The following is a 21,800-nucleotide window of genomic DNA, read 5'->3' on the forward strand; positions in this document are numbered from 1 at the left end:
TGTAAAATGAAACTGCAGCACGGTGGGTCAGTTTGACACTGACCCACACTAGACATTACCCAAACTTGGGCTTTAAATCGCTTAGAAATTTTTGGTCTTGCTAATAAGGGCTATAAATTAACTACTTTTTGATTTTTTTTCTTTATGGATATAAATTAGTTTAGAAAACTTTGACAACAAAACAGAATAGATAACTTTCTCAAAGTTGGAATTTGTATCCTTAACTCCATCCGGCTTCAGTAGTGTTAGAGTCCCACATTAGCTAGAGATGTGGCCAAGCAATTGCTTATATATGGTTGTGCAAACCTTAACTCTTGAGCTAGCTTTTGGGTTGAGTTAGGCCTTCCTTCATGGGCAAGCAATTGCTTATATATGGTTGTGCAAACCTTAACTCTTGAGCTAGCTTTTGTGGTTGAGTTAGACATCTTTCATGGTATCAGAGCCAATGGTTATTTGACCATGTGCCTGGGCCTCTATCCTAGATCCATTTGTTGTGGAGACCTCCCATATTTGGGCCACCTGTTTCATTCCACGCTCCAGATGTTCTACACTGGGCGTGAGGGGGTGTGTTAGAGTCTCACATTGGCTAGAGATGTGGCCAAGCAATTGCTTATATATGGTTGTGCAAACCTTAACTCTTAAGCTAGCTTTTGTGGTTGAGTTAGGCCTCCTTCAGGTAGATTAGCTTCTACGGGTGCACATGGACCGGCTCAACCCAGTAAAATTATCCAACTCAATCTGATTCAATGGTAAAAATGCAGGTTGGATTGGGCAAACGGGTTCATCGGATGGATTTTATTACAATTCAATCATTTTTGGATCGGATATCAGATTCCAAAATAATCCATCAAACTCAACCCGAAATCCAATTATATAATAATAATAATATTATTGATTATATATTTTTAATAATTTAAATTTTTACCTAACCTACTAGTAGGGTATGTGATTTATGGAGACTTGGAGTCCTACTACTAGAGTGATTTTTAGGAGACTTGAAAACTAACTTGTTTGTAATTACTTGCAATTTTAAAGACTTGAAGTACTTGTTTAGTCATGTGTTGTTGTTGTATAGTTGTGGGTAGATGTTAGTTATGAACTTATGATGTAATTGCATGTCGAAGACTCGAAGTACTTTTTTTAAAATATTTTTCAATATTTTAAATTTATTTTTATTTTAATATAACGATCCAATCAATCCAACCAAACCAACCGAAGATTGTCGGATTGGGTTGGTTCGGGTTTGTAGGTGAAAATTCACAAAATCCAACACAACCCAAACAATTTTGATCGGTTCGAATCTTGATTAGCCTGAAAATTCATCCAACCCAACTCATGTGCAGCCCTATTAGCTCCATACCTTGTTGATAATTTTGGTCTAGTTTAATATATAAGCAAAATAAAAGATGGTTTAGTTTGATATATGCAAAAATAAAAAGGAGTGAAGAGGCTGGAGGACAGCAAATCCTTTCATTTGGGTTATTGGAAAATTAAAACTAGGATAAAAAACTTCTATTGTTTCGATGGCAAAGAATAACAATGATTGCACATGATATGTCTCCAATGGCAAGGAAGTGTATACTGAAAAACCATAATCGTATAACTAAATTGAAATCAATTTCTAATCTCAAGTAATTATATACATTGGACGGTGTTAAAGAGTAAAGTGATAGGCCGAGTATTTTGGTCTAACATTGAAAATTAATGTTCTACATATGAGAATAAAGATTCCTAATTGAGATTATATAAATTATTATTGGATAATTTCTGTAGATATCACGTATAAATACATGTTAAGGGAACACTCCACATGGCTATGCAAACCTTATGCTTTTGCTAGAGAAATTGAAGGTCCTCAATTTAGACATGGTTAGAATTCAGAAGGTCAATAGGAAGAAAGAAAATTACCTTTCCCATATCACCAAATATGATACACAATTTGTAGGTGACATAAGACGAGGAGTCAGAAAAACAGAGAAAGAGAAGAGAAGCGGAAGTGGAAGTGGAAGCGTGTGACGACATAAGCCCAATCGTCCATATGTGAGTTGAATCAAAACCACTGAATAAGCATGTTTGCTACTGTTATCGTTTCTCCCAACCACGACAACAGTCGCGATCGAAGAGAGTCCCCTTCCTAATTGTTGGGTGGATGTTTGATAAGCGCATAATTGATGCACTTTATGTGTGTCTTTCTAACTTTATTATATGCATTTTAATGCTTAATTGTTATGACTTAGCCATGTTTTGATCATTAGTGCTTATTAGGATTATTCATAGAAAAGTTCTTAATTCTTTCTTTTTAACTTTTATGACCCTCTGCACTAGGACAGGTTGAATATGGAGCTACATTTATCCAAATAAACCAAACAGTATATCGTTGGAAAGCTAATCGGAAGCCCTACACCTTTCATGTTCATAACCATTTGAGAATCAGCTTCTAACTTGGTCAAAATTTCATTTCAAGGTTGTTGTCACTAATCTTGTGAGTGTGGAATAGTATGCACTAAAATGATCATATATTGGGCTATAGAATTCCAAATTAGGATCCGATTGAAGGCCCGCGAAGTTGACTTAAAGAGCTAAGACTCTCATGTTTACTTCAATTGAAGATTCAGACTTCTTGTGGGACCCACGAATACTTGAGTGTTCAACAGCTTACTCCTTTATGTGGGCTCAATTTTGTGAAGACTTAGAAAAGATTTAGATAACAAGGATTGTTACTTGATGAATAAGTTTATCTAATAGTATAAATAGACTAGCTGATGCTCTTGTTAGTCACCTCATCTCACCACACCTCCTATCTCTTCCTCTTTTCTAGTATGAGTTGCTAAACTCCTTAGTTAGTCTTAGGATTATTGATCTTATTGTGTTTGCAAACTTGAGGTTCTGTTCTTAATGAAAATTCGTTCTTTATTAATTCTCTTCCTCTCTGTTTATAAATCTAAGGTTTTCTTAATTCCGTTGTATTAGAAATAAGGGTTAATGCATGAATGCTTAGTTTGTGTTAATTCGTAACTGTTTCACAATTGCTTAGTTTTTGAAACTATGAATTGATTTTCGCTTAATTAATTAATTCTCACGAATTAGGGAAACAATAAGAAAGAATTAATCTTTTATAACCAATGAAGTTTTGTTGCACTTGAATGTTATAATATGATGACTAACGCTTTCTGTCTTCTGAATCTAATTTATTTAATTATTGCTTGGTTACCTTGCAATCATATCAATCAAAACCCCCTTGTTTTATTTACTTTTGTTTTACGCTAATATCAAATAATTCTTCACCAAGTCCTGGTGAGAACGATCCTGGTGTACAACACTTTGGACTGCACTTAATAGCAAAAATATTTTGACACGCATCACGATTGTGTGTTCGTCAATGTCCATTGCGAACACGTTGCGATAAGAGCATGCAAGGCCAGAGCCAAAGGCCGCCATGGTTGTATCAACACCGGGCGCACCATGTAGTATGACTACAACAACCGCACATAAGCTATCACAAGCAACTCAAGAAATTTAAAACTTATGGTTGAAAAAAACAGATAAATAACCCTAAAATTGAAGGATTGTAAACTTGGCAGGTGAGGAAGCCCTAATAATTGTGGGAGTAGGAGACACAAGCAGAGTCGGGCTAGCATGTGGCGCGATGGTCGGCAACGACACTGGAGTTGAGGCAAGGATTGAATGAGAAGGCGTTGAGAGAAAGATTGGAAGAACCACTAAGGTTTGAATTTTGAAAAAGAGGTTTTGGGAAAGGAGAAACACTAATCGAGATGGAAATTCAACAAAGAGATGGAGAAACACCAAGGTATAGTCACAACCATAGATAAAGTGGTGGGGATTCAATAGGAGAGGAGTTGTCGCAGTGTGGTTTAGGGTAGTGTGGCTTGGGGACCAAAGCTAATGTTTGAGCCAAGTTTCTGATTCGTGACAATGATGTCGGTTTGGCCGATGCTAATGAGATAAAACAAGAGTGTCAACCATTTGATGAATTTGAGTGGGCGTAGCCAACAATAAATAGCGTGTACCTGGCCGATGCACACTTTAACTAAATAAAATCCTTATTCTTTCCATTTTATGTCGCCTTTGAGTTGGCTTGGTCGATGCTAACCGACGCCCACACTAAAGTTTTGACTCTAAATTGATCATTTCTTGTAGTGACCGTAATGCAGAAAGCAGAATAGGTCAGGGTTTTTGGCATCCTAAATCACCTAGCCAAGGTGGAGGGTGCTGTAGATCCCGATCACCCTCAGGCCATGGCCAAAGGCAACAAAATTAAGAGATAGATTGACATAAGCAACATCCCCAAGATCAATAAGGGAGAAGAGAATGAAATATCCTCTAGATCCATAATTTTACAGAAGAACAACAATAATTTTATCCGTCACCTTGCTTGAGAAAACAATTCAATTTTAGATTTCAAACATGACTTATCTTAATTACAATGAAAATAAATACTCAATGACTATTGAATGTAAAATATTTTCTTACTTTCTTAAGCGCAATATAAATACTCAATGAGTATTGATCAAATATTTTCGTACTTTCTTAAGCGCAACATAAAATGTAAGAAATTTGATTATAAACAACTATCTTAAATAACATAAAACTTTAGTATCAGACTATCATGTATTGAATTGATAAGCCTTAATTAAAACTTTGGTCCTAAACTCATGAGTCAAGAAAGCATAAAATTGAACATCATAGTTGAGTTTCAAAAAAACACATCATAGTTAAATAGGAAATAATTATATATCTTCTCTAGCTTTAACCTTTAGACATACAAAGACTAAGGCTACTACTAGAACCTGAGTCTCGTCCTGCTGCTGAAACTATGCCCTTCAAGTATGGAATTTATGATCTTAGCCGCAATGCGCTAGCTTTGGCAAGAATGAGGCTCTTAGTAGTAGGTGGTGGCACATCATGATTATGCTTTCCTTCATATGTTGTTATAACAGTTGCTATATCTGTAGGATCCCTTTCAACATGTTTTCGAATAATGCAACTTGGGGTTGTGCATCTGTAATAGCTCCTACATATAATAAAAACATGAACTAATATTTAAAATTTGTTTTACAAACTTCCATAAACTTTGCGTGATGAATAATTGAACATTTGGGAAACCTATTATTTTTAAAGATGTTCTCGATAATCTCAAACAAATAGGTCCAAACTAAGTGTTAAGGAAAACAATGTCACCTCGGATTTGGGCTGCCTTTAATAGCTTTTTGCCCATATTTGCGCCATTTATATCCATCATCCAAAATATCCACATCGCTTATTATTTTCACAATGAGTCTATCCTTTAAGGTATTGAAGCGTGAAGATATTGGAATATCCACAAGATCCATTTGTGTGTTTCTGCAGAATAATAAAAATATCAAATATTGTCACTTAAAGCCAACTAATCATGTCAATTATCATGTTCAAATTATGAACTTAACCCTCACCTTCTCTTAGGATCTGGTTCATCATTTTTCTCAACCAATTCTTGACCACCTATTTCCTGCCTCTCACTTATTTCTGACACATGTTGAACTGTAGTTTTCATAGATTCTAAATCCACATTAAACATTGGGTGAGAACTAACATATATAATTTGAACTTATTTCAATATATTTATACTTCCACATTGAATAAAGTTTACCTTTCATAATAGAACTTTCATTTGAAGTGAGATTGTTGGGATGATGAGGTTGGTGATTGTGATTTCCCTTATAACCTAATTCAGTTACATGGCCGTCAAGAGAATGCACAACATTCTTCTTAACGGGACAATCTTGATGTGTGCACATATAATAACTTCGAGTGAACAAAAAATCTTTCACCTGCTTATACCCATACTTCTTCCAGTTGTAGCCATCATCATGAAACTCAACATTCAGAGAAAAAGAATTCACTCCTTCAAAGTGAGAAAAGTCAATAAAATCTTCCATTGCTGACACTGAGGGTGTAACTACTGAAATTATAAGAGTAGTTTGTACAAGATCAATGATTTAGATAAACAATATAACATGTCCTATAGCAACTGATAGAGAATTTTTAATAAACACTGTGCGTACTTTGTTCTTGTTAAAGATGAAGAAGGAGAACCTTTTTCAAATCTAAAGATAAATTATAAACAAAAATCTTGTGAAGAGAGAACTGTGGAAATTCTTATGTGAGAATAACTACTTTGTTTTCTATTAATTATATAGAGAATATCAAATTTCTAAATGGAGTAGTAATTTTTTTAACTAACAGAAAAAAAAAAGTGAAATACAAGAATTACTAACGTTCTCCGACTTGAATAGGATTAGTCACCTAACATAAATACAAGAGAAACTAAAACTAGAATATCATTAATAGGAAAAACACACACAACCCAAAACAGAAGCATAAAAGCTTTAAAACCGTAGCATACGATGGGCATATGTATCATATATTTCATATAAAGAATGACGGATGGAAAAAGATAAGAAAATCAAAGAGAAAAATGAAATTGCAAAGAATGAATCAAACATCTACAATTAAATAAGAGATATAATGAGAAAGTGACATCAATTAGATATATATGTTGTATATCATATCAAGACCCACAATTTTATTTTGTGATTACCACATTTTTATAAAGAGAATACCAATTGTGAACTTGTCACATAATATTTTGGATATAATTGAAAGTGACAAGAAATACATCTAAGAGATTATTGGTATAAATCAGTTCAATGTATCATTATTATAATAATAATAATAATAATAATAATAATAATAATTATTATTATTATTATTATATTAGTTACTTGCATTTTAGAATTCAAAGTAAAGCTTAACATTTAATAAATTATATATTTATCCATGAAAATCATGACAATATCTCCAATTTCAAATTCACGATTCTCAGTGCATATAGCGGAAAACAAGTCAAGATTCACCAATCAACCGCAACGAGACGCATGCAACCCCCCAAAACAAAATTACAACAAGCTTATCAAAACAACAACCAAATCAGAAACATGTAAGTGAAGAAAGAACAAATCCAAATTGAAATGACGACTTATATTGATAAATAACTTTCAAAAATTTTAGATTTGTAAATTGTGATAAAATACTAAAGAATAAACAGAGTATGTATCTGTGAGGCTCTGATCGCAATTTCAGAAATTATTCATGAAAATCCCTATTATTTCCCAATGCACATAGCGGTAAACAAGTCGAGATTCACCAATCCACCCCAATAAGATGCATACAAACCCCCAAAACAAAAATCAACAGGCTTCTCATAAAACAACTGATTCATAAACACGTAAGCGAAGAGAGAACAAATCTAAATTGAAAATACGATTTATATTCATAAATAAGGGTTCAAAAATTTTAGATTTCTAAATTGTGATAAACACAAAAGAACCACCAAAGTATGTATATGCGAGGCTTTGAAACCAATTTTTGAAATTATATGAGTAGCCTAATGATGTAGATACACAATACTGCTTATTCGATCACAAGAAATAGAGAATTACATATAAATAGTGTTTGAACCTTCTTCTTGTGAAGGATGAATAAGGAGAGCCCTTACTAAGATTGAAGAGCAATCACGAGCAAAGATCTTGTGAAGCGGCAACTAGAGAAATCCTAAACCCTATTTTTTTTCTTAAGCGTATGGACTGTATCAAAATATATAATGGGGCAAAACTATTATAACCAATCATATGAGAGCATGGACCTCTAAATGGGCTATAAGTGCATGACCCAATCCATCACAAGGAATTCATAACAAAAATTATTTGCAATATTCATCAAGTGGCTATGAACCATAATTAATATTGATTTTAATTAATTGATATATTAATAATTCAAACATCACACATTCTAATTAATTGGTTGATGTTAATTCATATAATATATATAAATAAAAAATATAACACTAACAACAAGTAGTTTCACATATGTCCATGAGGTATCAACTTGAGGCTATGTCTGCTATTGTGGTATTCCAAAGGGCTCTTACGTTACTTCTGGCTTTGCCTCATAGATGTCATGTTGCAACATTTTTCTTTTCTTCAGCATCCTTACTCTTTAAAGCGCAGAGTAGATGTTTGACGCTCAAATCATGATGCCTGATAAATTTGAGTTGTTGTTTTCCTGTTGATGCATGAGATAAGTCATTACAAACTACACAAAATCATTCTTTAAAGGATCTTCAGACACTGCTTGTGCCTTTGTATATTCTTGAAGTCTTCAGGCGACGCTTGTAGTCAATACCATGCTATAACCGTTGTTGAATTGGACTTGAGTACTTCATTTGACTCTTCTATAAGTAATTTGATGTACTTGCTTGCACTTGTCTTCTTCATTCTTCATGTTGATCTTCTTGTAGGAGAGCTTTGTTGCTTTGTCATTTTTATCATTTTGTTGTAGTCTACATGGTCTTGTCTTGGTTTTCATTGTTTTATTATCATTAAAACATTTGTTCATCTTGAGAGAGAACTCATGTGGACCATAAATTGCCTAGTATATAAGGCTATCTAAGTTGGTATAGTTGATGGACAATTTCAACAAAGCAGAGTTGATACCCCAAATGTAAGCTACACAACTTGGGAAAAGGTAAACAATACTCTCATCCCTATCACTTCGAAATATGTATGTATAGGTTTGATCATACTGTATATAAGCTAAGTATTACTCGTAATTTCTTTCACATTGACCTCCAATACTTATGAAATTTTCTCTATTTTCTGGTTGAAGTATCATAGTGTCTTTTGTAAGTACTCTTCCACTATAAATTCTCGAAGCTCCACCGTGCTCTTTGCGAATCATACCACAATTGAATGGAGAATCTCTATACTAAATTCTAGAATAACACACAAACATTCACCAATAGGTCCAAAACCTAGAAGCGGTGGCCCACTGAAACTCTCTGAAACCTAGAAGCGGTAATAGGGATCAAATAGTGAAAAGATATAGGAAAAAGTTGGGAGTTGACGTTTTAAGCAACTGGCAACTGACACTTTCGATCTAAAAAAATCAATTGAACTCTCACATACATAAGCATTTAAATTATCATTCGCTACTTCTCTTTCAACCATATAGCGGATGTGATAATGATAATTTTTGCTGTGAACGTAACGTGGCTTATGTAAGAGTTTGGCCTTTTTTGCATGTTGTAACCAGTGTTGTTAATGGCGGATAGCGTCGCGTAGCGACAAGTCCAAAAAGGGCTATAGCGGGTAGCGCTACGGCCGCTACGCATATTTTTTATATATATTACATATAATTATACTATATATATATATATATATATATATATATATATATATCTGCTCAAAAATGATAAATAGAATTGAAGTCTGAAATTATATTTCACTCATAATTAGCTACAAAAAGACATGAGTGATTATAATAAAGCTTTCTAGATTGTAAGTAGACATTAGTGTTCTACTTCTAACTTCTAAAACCATGAACAACAAATGAAAGCTCATACTACTAGCTGCTAGTATACAAAAGGCAGCAATGTTCTAACTAATATAAACATAAATCATCAAGTGAAGGCTTCTTAATCAATCATCATCCTCTAGATAGAGGTCTTCCTCTTTATCACTTCCACTAAGATCAATGACTTCATCTACATTGTTGTGAACTCCTTCATCATTTTCTATTTCTTCTTCAGAATATTCTTCATCCACTTCCATTCCCCTCCCCCTAGAGCTTGAGGCCACATGTGTAGGTGCAAGTGTAGGAGCTTCTCTTCCCCTTCTCCTAGTGTATATAATAGGCTCACTAACATCAGCTACATTACCAACATTTTCCTCATTCAAGATATGATCCTCAAATGGCAAATCATCTTCAGCTTCAATATCCTCACCATCTCTCATTTGTCCCATCAACCACTCATTGCTTCCATCAATATCATCTAGTAGAATTGGATCAATCACATCACGACAATCAAAGCGGTGAGCAAGAGCTTGGTTATACTTGATGTATACCAAGTCTTGTAGCTTTTGATGCTCTAGCTTACTCCTCTTTTTTGAATGAATCTATGCAATTTAAAATAAATGATATAAGTTATTTAGTTTCATTTTCACTTTTCAAATCAAGCATAAATTGAAATCATGATTACTTACATGCTCAAACACACTCCAATTACGCTCACATCCCGATGAGCTACAAGTCAAGCTCAATATTTTGATGGCAAACTTTTGGAGATGTGGAGTTCTTGATCCATAGTCACTCCACCACGTAGCTACAATACAATGCAATGCACCTTATTAGGACACATTCTGAAATAAAATGTATTAGAAATCTAATTCAATTTCACTTACCAGGAGAAAGTGTATCCCTTGACCTAACTGCCAAACCAAGTCCAAAGAGACCTTCACTCATCTTATACTTCACCAGCTCATCCATAATTTGTTCTTGTTCCTTTTCACCTCGACTTAGCGGACTATGCAAACATAAAGTCCACTCATCACCTCAGCATCCATCTCAATTGCTGCTGGATTTTTGTAGAAAATGCCGGGGTTCAAGAAGTGACCAGCCGCATGCAAAGGATGGTGGAGTTGACACTCCCATCTTCTATCAATGATTTCAAAGACTTCTTTGTACTTTTCTTCCTTGTCATTGAAAGAAGCTTTAATTGCCTTATTTGCTCTATCCATATCCTCATAAATGTAACCCATTGCGGGCTTTTTCTCATGATAAACATGTCTTAGCACACGGACAAGAGGCCCCATAACCTTAAGTGTGTAGAGAACATCATTCCAAAATGAAGACATGAAAACAATGGAAGCCACCTTCTTCCCCTTGCGGTCTTTAGCTACATTTGTTTTCAACCATTCATCTGAACGAAACATTTTTTCTAGGTTATCTTTCTGAGTATGCAATCTCTGCAAAGTAAGGAATGACGTAGCAAACCGTGTAACCCCATGCCTAATCATCTCCATCTTCTTTGTGAACAACCTCATTGTGTTCAAAGCCAATGTGTGGTTGTATATGAAACCAACAAGGCTGATGCCTCTCTCTATTGCTTTGTGAACTTTGGTAAGCTTCCCAATGTCCTCTAGCATCAAGTCTATGCAATGGACAGCACAAGGAGTCCAAAACAAATGCTTCCTTCTTATCTCTAAAAGTTTCCCTAAGACCAAAATCAACAAACAACATAAGTGAAAATCAAACATAAAATAATAATCACAAGTGAACACTAAACATAACTCTTAGTCTCTTACCGGCCAACTTATAGTTGCTCCCATTGTACGTGATCACTTGCACCACATTGTTTTCTCCAATCTCCGTGACAAAGCTATCAAAGAGCTCAAACAATTTCTCCCCCGTCTTCATGAATGAAGAGCCATCAACGCTCTTGACAAACAATGATCCTTTTGGACAATTCACCAAGAAATTTATGAACGTTCTATTCTTCCTATCCGTCCAAGCATCCGACATAATGGAACATCCGTGCAAAACACGCTCTTCCTCATGGTTCTTCAACAATGCCTTTGTGTATTCCAACTCTTTTTTAAGGAGTGGAACCCTACACTCATGATAGCTAGGAGGCTTTAGGTGAGGTCCATAATTTCCAAGAGCTTCCACCATCAATTTGAAGCTTTTTAATTTGACAACATTAAAAGCAATCCCATTTGAATAAAGAAACCATTCTATGTATTGAATGGTTCTTGCTCTAGCTTCTTTGTCACAAGAATCATTTATGCTTGTTTGCCTCTTGTCTTTTGCCAACCTCATAGTTATCTCTGGATCCTTAAAGAACATTAGATCCAAGGGGCATTTCACTCTCTTGGAATTCAGCATAGAGGCCTGAGATCCCAGGGGTAAATGTCTCTTTCCACTTTGGAGGTTCAAAATTTCTTGCACTTCTTCCATCTCATCATGAGCATCTTGCATCTCTTTCAACATCGAGTCATTAACTATCCCTTATTTCTTTTCAAGAGCCTCCTTCAGCAAGAGTTTCACTTCAGCAGGGCACTTTAGGCACTTTTTAGCATCTCCCGCTATTCCCATTTGGTGTCTTTTGGCTCAGGTAATTCCTCCATTTGACAAAAAAACCACAGAAATCACATATCACTGATCTTCTACTATCCACAGTCTTCATACTATTCCACTGCCATGCTATGTCAAGATTATCACCCTTGGGCTTGAACAAGGCTGCAGCAGGTGCTGAGTTTGGGTCTTGGGCTTGTTCATTGGGAGTAGTCATCCTAAAGAACCCATAACAGAGCATCAACATAAGCAAACATGTGGAGATAGGAAAAACAGAGCATCAACTGAAGCAAGACACGACCATGAAGGCATGAACATATGGAGACAGAAAACAGAGCATGTCTAGATGAAGAATAGGTAGAACAAACACCAAAAGAATAAGAAAAAACTGGAACAGAATCAACAGATATGGAAAATAGAGAAAAAGAAGATGGAAAACAAAGAAATAAGGCTTAGAGAACATAGAAAATTAGAAAAGGAGAGAAGAAAAACAAGAAAAAGAAAGACAGAGCATAAAATCCTCACCTCAAACCAGTGTTGTTCTGAGAAGGCCCAGAACCTCCACGCCAGAAAACCGCCGGAAGTGGTGAGGGTGTGGAGGAGAAGAAGAAGAAGTTTGAAGAGGAAGAAGGAGTGTGAGGTAAAAGATGAAGAAGAATAGAATAGAAGCGTGTAAAAGAGAAAGATGGGAAAAACCGTACGGTTTTGACAGAGGAAGCAGGGAGGGAAAAGGGGGGGGGAAGTACAACTGTATAGATATTTCATTAATTGAGGGAAAAGACAATTTTGCCCTCATTTTTTTAACCTAAGTAGGGACAAAATCGGAATTTTGACTTCATCCCCTTCCCCAATTCAGATCGCGCTGCTATAGCCCCTAACCAACCGCGATTCCAGCCGCTACCACCGCGACGCGATTCCCGCGCCGCTACGACCACCGGCGTCGCGCCCAGCCGTCGCTCCGCCACGCAGCGCCGGGATAGCGGCGCTATAGCACACTATTGACAACACTGGTTATAACATTAATCATGATTCATAGTTCAACTAAGGCTGGCCCAAAGGTAAAGTCACCCAAGCAAGGGGTTTAGGCCTCCCAAAAATATATTTTACTAAGGAAAAAAGGTCTCAAAAAATATTCTTTTTACTAAGTAAAAAATGCCCAAAAAAACCAAGCATTAATACTAAGTTAAAAAGACCCCAAAAAAATGCCTCACTTTAAGGTTGGCTTTAGGCCTCATTTAGTGTTGGGCAGGCCCTAAGTGTAGCGACCAAGAAAAAAAAAGATTATTAACCTCTTTCTAAAGAAAAATTTGAATATCTAATTATGAACTATATGTAATAGATCGATTGATGAAATTTGGAGAAACAGTTAACTAATCCTAATTACCCGCCTGTCTGTCATCATTTTATAGATCTTACTCGAAACATTGATTACAGTGAGTATAAAATTCATCTAATGCTTCATGTATTTGTTGTTTAATTGAAATCATAGTAAATTAAAAAAGTAGTTGAGTGATAGGATTAGAAATCCTAATCAATAATAATATCACTACAAGAATTATGTCTTTTAGTGACAAAAGTAAGTGACAATTTTTTATTTTGTCACTAAGTATCTATTATTTGTGGCCATTTTCTATTTCGTTACTAATACTATTCACAATAATGACCAAATCATAAATCGTCACTAGTACTATTCATAATAGTAACCAAATTATTAATCGTCACTAATACTATACCAAATAGTGACCAAATTATAAATCGTCATTAATATTATTCGTAATAGTGACCAAATTATTAATCGTCACTAATCCTATACGAAATAGTGACCAAATTACAAATCGTCACTAATACTATTCGCAATAGTGATAAAATTAAAAATCATCACTAATGTAATTTGTAATAGTGACCAAATCATAAATCGCCACTAATATCATTTGCAACAGTGACCAAATCATAAATCGCCACTACTATTATTCGCAATAGTGACCAAATTATAATTCGTCATTAATACTAATTGTAATAGTGACCAAATTATAAATCACCACTATATTTGTAATACCTTCACCGCTCCACCACCACTAGCAGCAATCTCCACCACTACCATGATCACCATTGTTACCTGTACCCTCTACCACCACCTCCATCATTGTTGCCAGCACCTCCTCGGACATCGTTGTCACCATCGCCCTTTACCACTACAACACATCACTGCACATCCTTGACCAGCATTAATATACTGGATGAGATGTGTTTTCGGATTGGAATAACTCATCGTTGTTACCATCGCCCTTTACCACTACAACACATCACTGCCACATCCTTTTTCAAAATCCATGATTTTCACTGTCATCTATTATTTGTGACCGTTTTCTATTTCGTTACTAATACTATTCACAATAATGACCAAATCATAAATCGTCACTAGTACTATTCATAATAGTGACCAAATCATAAATCGTCACTAGTACTATTCTTATCCGTTTTAATATTAGGTACGACTTGTAATTTGGTCACTATTTGGTATAGTATTAGTGACGATTTATGATTTGGTCACTATTATGAATAGTACTAGTGACGATTTATGATTTGGTCATTATTGTGAATAGTATTAGTAACGAAATAGAAAACGGTCACAAATAATAGATATTTAGTGACAAAATAAAAAATCGTCACTTACTTTTATCACTAAAAGACATAATTCTAGTAGTGAAAATCAAACGCCCTAAAAAGTCTCATGAATAATCAAACGAGATCTTAACCAACAAAATCCTACCAGTATGAAAGCATGCTTCAAGCCCAACAAACAATACATAGAATCAATAACCCACACCGAGAGGAGGCCTCCATCAGGAACCAATAAGCGTTGAACAGATCAACCAAAACAAGATCAAACCAAGCCGCAAACCCAACTAAAACAAAGTCTCATCCTGACAATGAAAAGGTGCAGAACAACAACGAGAAGAGCACGAGTGAAAGCAAATCCGACCAAAACGTAAAACACCAGAACTTGAAAAACCAAGAGAAACAAGCATAAAAGACAAAAAATAACTAAGAAAGAAGCAAGGCTACATCCATCTTCGAAGTATGAACCACGATGGACAGAGAACGACCTAAAACCCAAATGTCCACAACAACAACAACAAATATGTGTTTAGCAAGCCTAATAGCTTTGTGTAATCTTAAAGATCTTCTTAGTATCTGCTCTTATCTCGGAGCCATCTTGCCTCGTGCAACCTTCTTCTTTATGGAAGCCCTTGTTTTTGAACTTGTAGTCTCATCGTCTGCCAAATCCTTGTTTTTGCTAGCAGGTATTCCTGATCTTCCAGTCCCGCCCTCTGCTAGGTCCTTCTATTTTCCAATAGCTTGTTTCTTATGCCCGTTTCTTTTGAATACCATCACCAACCTCTTCATTTATGCCCCTGCCTATCACCCTCAACCTCATCATGTGTGATCCGCTACCTATCACACATACACACACACACACACACATTAACAGATGAAAACCTAAAAACAAAAATGAAAACATGAAAGCGAGTTCAAGAATAGCCTAGAGAAGCCGAACTGAGCTTGAGGAAGTAGTGTGAAGCACCACGATGGAAGATTAATCACAAGCTTAAGAACAACAATGACAATGGTGGGAGTTCTGAAGGAGAAACGACGAAAAAGAGGAACCAGTTTGAATTAATGTGAGAACATGCATGGGGAAAGAGACCAAGGTAGTCCTTTTATCAATTTAATTGAAGAGTTAATTAGGTTAGATGAATTTGGAAAATGAATGAAGGCCTTTAATTTTAATTTTAATTTGGGGGATTATGGGTTTAATTGGGTGATGTGTAACTAACTAAACACACGTGGACTGCCACATAAACTTACTTATACACGTGTACCTTACCACATTACTTCCAACCGGCCGGGCACGTGAGCATTCCAATCTCTTATAAGAAATAAAATTAGATCATTGCTCGCATTTCTTCTTAGGATAGCTTGGGGTTTGGGTGTTCCTTTAGTTTTTCAAGGTCTTAGAGGGTGGTTGGATTTTGCCTCGAGGTTTTGTCTATAGGCTTTGGGCGGTTTTGGCTTTTTTTGAATCCTTTCTAGGTTTGTTAGTCTTTCTTCTTGGATTGGGTTGTTTCCAGTGTTGCTGGTTTTGATTTTTTGACCCCATATCATAACATTCACCTCATTTATATAATTATGATTTTGCTTTCGAAAAAATCAAATTACAATTTACTCCTTAGAAGATAAAAAATTATGTGATCGTGGGAATTATGTAATCCTTAATTTTTGAAAGTTGTTTTCACCAAGTAAAGGAATTGCTTACCCTCTTTGCAAGATATCACTGACACATACGCCTAACGTATGGTGATGACACTGCTGATGAACTGCTATTGCACTTTTCCTATCAACTTTTAAGGTGCATTAATTTCAACAAATTAAAGATCTAGCTAGACACTAGGAATAAGAGGACATTTCATGGGAAGATGACCATTGATTTGACCCCAATTGTACCAACACAGCAACGGAATATAGGGATCGAAGATCAAACTCCATCGTGCCAAAACTTAAACCGTCCAAAGTGGCCTAGATTATTGCTAATTAAATTTTCATGAGACTTATGCACATGCATTGTATATTCATGTGCATGGTAGAAGTGGAGCCCACAAGTATACTCTAGCCACATGCTTATGACTTATGAGGTTTCCTTATTCCAGAAGTAACTTAGACTCTCAAGAAGCAAAAAGAGTTCAAAACAGAAATGACTCACTTTCCTCACCCAACCTCCCACTTCTAGAAAACCAAATCACCCATAATTCCATAACCAATAGGTCATTTTACCAATTTATAATTTTATATAGTCCCTTTGCACCAAACGTAACAAATCCTTCACCTTTCCCCTATTTTCCTCTCTCTCTTCACTCTCCACCAATCCAAAACAATCTCACTCTATCACAAACTAGAATTCAGCAATATTTGAAGTGAAATACTCACTCCCATTGAAGCAACCACCACCATGTTCATTAAAGGAGACAAAATCAAGGTACCAATAATGGTTCTGAATTTGATCCTTATGCTTCTTTACATCACTGCCGTTGAATCAAGGAAACTTGATGAGACCCCTATGCCTGCCGTAAACGGCACTGATGAAAAGTGCGCACCATGTGGCTACACCTCTCCTCCACCGCCATCACCGGCGATTCCTCCACCGTCGCCACCACCGCCATCACCGAAGAAACCACCATCACCATCAACAGTGTACTGTCCCCCACCACCGGCGCCATCATCATCATCATACATATACATAACAGGGCCACCAGGGGAATTGTATCCCATTGACACGAATTTCAGCGGAGCAAACCACAAGAGCCACCACCGGAGCTTCTTTCTGCCACTTCTTATTGGGTTGTTCATCACCGTGGTTGCTTTTTGGTGATTGAAATCTGAAGAAGGTGATCGTTGATCAAGATCAATCGTTCAGTTCATCCCAAAAACAGGGGAAGAATTTTATGCGGTTAGAATCAAGAATATATATAACCAGATATTTTACATAATGGACAGGAGAATTTTGTACTCAGTAATTAGTGCTTGACATCATGTTCTGTTCTTCTTAATTTTCTATATGTGATAATAATTTGTTCCTTCATAACAATCTTTCTTCTGTAACATTCTGCTAAATGTGCCAGGAATGATTTATTTCTGTGCTATATATATTAGTAATTATCCAGGTAATTTCTCCAAATATGCAAAAAATCGGGGTGTTTTTATGGCTTATTATTCTAAATTTGTGAAGTTTGTCCCTCTCTATTTATGTTATTGTAATACTAATAGTTCAATTTTTAATTATTGATTAAGATTGAAGAAAAAATAAGTTATTTTTGGAAGGATCATCATATTAATAAAAAATGATAGAAATCAATGCATCAATTAAGCACAATGAAGCAAACCATCCATTTGAAAGCCAAGAAGGCAAGAACCGTTGTGAGTGACGCTAGGACGCTGCTTCAACCAACAAAGGAAAAAGGCAAGGCACTGAAAAAGAAATTGCAACAACCATAATTTCTCCAGGAAAATTTTTGTGCATTGTGAATTTATTTACATACGTTCAATTAATTTACGCATGTCAGGAATTATATTTTAGTTTTAATTAAAGGCTTAATTACAACTTTGGTCCCCGACGTTTACCAATGCCACGATTTTGGTCCCCCACCTAATTTAATTACATGGATGGTCCCCGACATTGTAAGTCGTGTGCAACGTTAGTCCTACCATTTATTTCTTAATGGAGGAGACTTACGTGGACGTCTAGTTGGAGAGAAAAAGGAGATCTGAGGAGAGAGGGAAGCACGTAAACTCATGTGAACCTTATATGAACTCATTATACCCAAATCTGAAACCCTAGGGATCTAAATCGCGTTACCTTCTTCGTTCCAGGGAGGTCAAGGGTTTGGGTATAATGAGTTCAGATAAGGGTCACGTGATACTCACGTGCTTCCCTCTCTCCTCATACCTCCTTTCTCTCTCCAACTGGACGTCCACGTAAACCTCATCCATTAAGAAATAAACGGTAGGACTAACGTTGCACACAGCCTACAACGTCGGGGACCATCCATGTAATTAAATTAGGTGGGAGACTAAAATCGTGGCATTGGTAAACGTCGGGGACCAAAATTGCAATTAAGCCTTAATTAAATTGAAAAAAAATGTGATAACCAGTCCTATATGCAATGATAGTAATACAATGGTGGTAGTAATGATGAAATATTTAAATAATGTTAAATTGCTGCCGACGTGATCCATTATTAAGTTATAATGAAGACATATGATCGATGTAGATCACCCACCCACACCTCCTTTTTGAGCCAGCCATTGTTTTCTCGATGCGTCTCAATTTTAACTTGCTCATAGCACTTGGAAGGTCCAAGTTTTGTTGGTCATAATAATAATTCATGCCTCTTAATTTTGGCGTTGCCTTATCGGCACACATGGCCTGTTATGTTATAATAGAAGCGAAAATTATTATACCCAATGAAAGACTTTATACTAAGGATTGTATAAATGACTAATGAAAAAGTTTGAGTTAAATATAAATAACTCATCATCCAATCACATTGGATATAATGACCAAATAGGGAGCATTAAATAACTCATCGTGATCAAATCATAAATCGCCACTAATATCATTTGCAACGGTGAATTTGTAGTCATTTTTCCTTTTGTCAATGGTGTTTTGTCTGTTCTTCATTATAACTTGTGACTTGTTGAGACTTGTAATTTCCAATCTTTTCAACATTGTGTCAATATATATATTGAGGGGTTTATTTATATTATAAGACAATTCATCAAGTTTTTAATATTTAATATAATGTTATATTAGAGAGCTTCCTTTGTAAAGAAGAACCATTTCCCTCCCATGAGTGTTCTTCAAGATAGCAATGGATCTCAAAATTAATGATGAGCTTTGGGATTTCCTTTGTGGAGCTTTAAACCCCGACAACAGAGGACACCAACTCCTAAAATCATATCCTCCTGCCTCAATTTCTCCTTCAACTTTACTCTTCTCCTTAGATCTTGCAATATAATTAACAAACAAATTATACGGGTTAATTCATTGTGTAATTAACTCAATATACCTGGTAATTTATCCTAACCATATTCCACTTTCTATGAATCAACCACTACCATTTGTGCAACCATATATGCACAAAAAATTCCTCTTAAGTGACACCTTCGTCAGCATTAATTATTTCACTTGATGAAGGCTTCTCTGATGGGCATTTTGCATGTTGCCACATGATCATTATACCCCAAAAATGTTAGCCAATTATTGACCATAGGATTCCACACACAAGTTCTATAATTCTTCGAAATCTCCCATTTTCAAGCTAATATATTCTGTCACTATATATGAAAGTATTTGAAATCAAAGTCTACATTATGTTATACACTCACTGCAATTATAAACAAGCACAAAAAAACAATGAAAGGAAACGAGAAAATGACTGGGAATAAGTTGTTAGCTAGTCACAATTCACAAACACATTCACATGTATTTGATTCCACCAGGCACCAGCAATAAAGATTTGACGCGTATGACGATTATGGTCAAACATACGACAAGCCATACATTGCCTTGTTAATTTTAATTTGTAGGACTTATCCCTGATTGTACTGTTTTCAAATCTCATTAATCAAAGGGCAGGGTAGGTCATAAACTTGGACTATTATAGATCTAATTTTAAGTTATCATCTTGGACTCTTGTCACTTTAGTTTTTGAGTCATCAACGTCACACTACACTTGCTAATTAGTGCGTTTCTCAAATCTTATCTTTGAGACATCGATGTACTTATATATGTCTATTATTATTCCCTCCCTTAGTCTTTCTTTAGCAGCAAGAACCCTGCAAAGGCATGTTGGACAGCACAATCCTCCCACAATCATATCCCTTGGCTCCAAGCTCTATAGTGGTACAACATGTAGGAAATAATGGTATGCAATTTTTTCTTAACTGTCAGTTTTGGTTTTATCCACCGTTAGCTTTTTTGCAATATGGCTGGTTACTCAATTAAATGGTTTTTTAGTCTTTGTCTTTGGTTACATCTTTTACCTTCAAAGGCTTTAAAACTATTTTAATGGACTTTGTTTTTATAACATTTAATTTAGTCACCATCTTGGCTTCGGATTGGATTTCAATGCTAGGAGGATCGAAGTAAAAGAGAGGATATGACCCTTTTTATAAGAGTAGGAGGAATAAACCTTGACAAGATTGAAAAACAAAAAAAGAAGTTTGATCATCTCATTTTATTTTCTGAGCATTGCTGTAGAGATTTGGTTTTGAGTACAAAGGACTTAGCATGTGGTTGTGTTAACTTTGAAGAGTCACTCCATCACTGGATTGCACTGTGGTTTGCCGAAATTTCAGTTTTCAAAACAGTGGTTCGTTTAGGGCGCAATTTTTTTCCCTTTTTTTTTCAATAATTTGAAAGCAAAAAATTATTCGTTATTTGCGTTGATGACGTTGCTGCTAAACAAAACGAGAACGGAAAAAGCAAATTGCCAAAAAAAGTACTGTTATATCTCATGAAATTATGAAAATTGTGAGCATATTTTTTTGTTTAGTTTATTCATGGTATAGCAGAAGCCAAACGTATCATATATGACAAAAGTATTGACCATATTGATAAATGTTTATCTTTCGGATCATTGGCTACTTATTCTCTATTTTGATGTTATGAAATTATTGGGAAAGTGATACAATAAGTAGAGTCGTCATTCTGTCAAAAAAAAAAAAAAGTAGAGTCGTCATGAAAAAAGAAAAAAAGAAAATAAAAATAAATAACAACTAGGCAGAGCTAATTCATGAGAAGTGGAATTTTCAAGGGAACAAATGACTCAATGCTTCCGCCAAAAAAGATTTGTTAATAAAAGTGCTATTATTCTACCATGATATCTAAACTAAAATGTTTTATGGTTGTTTACATTTTCTTTTATGCGGAGGAAAGGATAAATAGAATTTAAAATAAAATGATTGATATTTTATTGCTTAGTTCTGGTAGGCATAAGAATAAGTGGGTGAAAGCTTTTTTAAATGCTTGCTATATTCTTAACAAAGTTTTTAGTTCATCTGGTTCATAACGGCGTACCGGCCAGCTTTGAGGTGTTGCTGCACCGGGTTCAGGCGCTGATATGCGCGAACAGCAGCGGTATTGAGGCAGCAGCTCCAGCTCGCGTGGAGGACTCTGATAGTTTGGCGAAGACCGATTGGCAACACAATAAAGCTCAATTTCGACGCCTCTTGGACAGCTACAAGTGGTGCAGGATTTGGTATGATCGCTA

General features: G+C 35.6%; 4 protein-coding genes across 4 annotated transcripts; 1 reads left to right on the plus strand and 3 right to left on the minus strand.

Annotated features, from left to right (window-relative positions):
- Positions 1-4,854: 4,854 nt before the first annotated feature.
- Positions 4,855-5,936, minus strand: LOC130712266 (probable WRKY transcription factor 3). The gene is made up of 4 exons (XM_057562098.1): positions 5,648-5,936; positions 5,451-5,556; positions 5,200-5,361; positions 4,855-5,032 (listed from the first exon to the last, which is right to left on the minus strand). The coding sequence occupies exons 1-4, from the start codon at positions 5,934-5,936 to the stop codon at positions 4,855-4,857; spliced, it is 735 nt and encodes a 244-aa protein (XP_057418081.1).
- Positions 5,937-9,536: 3,600 nt separating this feature from the next.
- On the minus strand, positions 9,537-10,383 carry LOC130712267 (uncharacterized). The gene is made up of 3 exons (XM_057562099.1): positions 10,299-10,383; positions 10,101-10,219; positions 9,537-10,013 (listed from the first exon to the last, which is right to left on the minus strand). Exons 1-3 carry the CDS (start codon positions 10,381-10,383, stop codon positions 9,537-9,539), a joined length of 681 nt encoding a protein of 226 aa, XP_057418082.1.
- A 29-nt stretch (positions 10,384-10,412) lies between these two features.
- LOC130712268 (uncharacterized) lies at positions 10,413-11,886 on the minus strand. Its single transcript, XM_057562101.1, has 2 exons — positions 11,202-11,886; positions 10,413-11,110 (listed from the first exon to the last, which is right to left on the minus strand). Exons 1-2 carry the CDS (start codon positions 11,884-11,886, stop codon positions 10,413-10,415), a joined length of 1,383 nt encoding a protein of 460 aa, XP_057418084.1.
- A 4,840-nt stretch (positions 11,887-16,726) lies between these two features.
- On the plus strand, positions 16,727-17,754 carry LOC130715118 (extensin-like). The gene has a single exon (XM_057565163.1). The coding sequence runs from the start codon at positions 16,979-16,981 to the stop codon at positions 17,396-17,398; it is 420 nt and encodes a 139-aa protein (XP_057421146.1). The 5' UTR covers positions 16,727-16,978; the 3' UTR covers positions 17,399-17,754.
- Positions 17,755-21,800: the final 4,046 nt, after the last annotated feature.

Source organism: Lotus japonicus, chromosome 4 (genome assembly GCF_012489685.1).
Source record: "Lotus japonicus ecotype B-129 chromosome 4, LjGifu_v1.2".
Taxonomy (NCBI): domain Eukaryota; kingdom Viridiplantae; phylum Streptophyta; class Magnoliopsida; order Fabales; family Fabaceae; genus Lotus; species Lotus japonicus.

Excerpts from the sequence above, each read along its gene's own strand:
- LOC130712266 (XM_057562098.1), bottom strand. The coding sequence starts at position 5,936 with ATGGAAGATTTTATTGACTTTTCTCACTTTGAAGGAGTGAATTCTTTT. Across the intron at positions 5,557-5,647 it reads TGAAAGTTCTATTATGAAAG|AATCTATGAAAACTACAGTT; the intron begins GTAAACTTTATT and ends ATGTGGATTTAG. Across the intron at positions 5,362-5,450 it reads GAACCAGATCCTAAGAGAAG|AAACACACAAATGGATCTTG; the intron begins GTGAGGGTTAAG and ends ATTATTCTGCAG.
- LOC130712267 (XM_057562099.1), bottom strand. The coding sequence starts at position 10,383 with ATGGATGAGCTGGTGAAGTATAAGATGAGTGAAGGTCTCTTTGGACTT. Across the intron at positions 10,220-10,298 it reads AAGGGATACACTTTCTCCTG|CTACGTGGTGGAGTGACTAT; the intron begins GTAAGTGAAATT and ends ATTGTATTGTAG. Across the intron at positions 10,014-10,100 it reads ATTGGAGTGTGTTTGAGCAT|ATTCATTCAAAAAAGAGGAG; the intron begins GTAAGTAATCAT and ends TAAATTGCATAG.
- LOC130712268 (XM_057562101.1), bottom strand. The coding sequence starts at position 11,886 with ATGTTGAAAGAGATGCAAGATGCTCATGATGAGATGGAAGAAGTGCAA. Across the intron at positions 11,111-11,201 it reads GAGCAACTATAAGTTGGCCG|GGAAACTTTTAGAGATAAGA; the intron begins GTAAGAGACTAA and ends TTTTGGTCTTAG.
- LOC130715118 (XM_057565163.1), top strand. The coding sequence starts at position 16,979 with ATGTTCATTAAAGGAGACAAAATCAAGGTACCAATAATGGTTCTGAAT.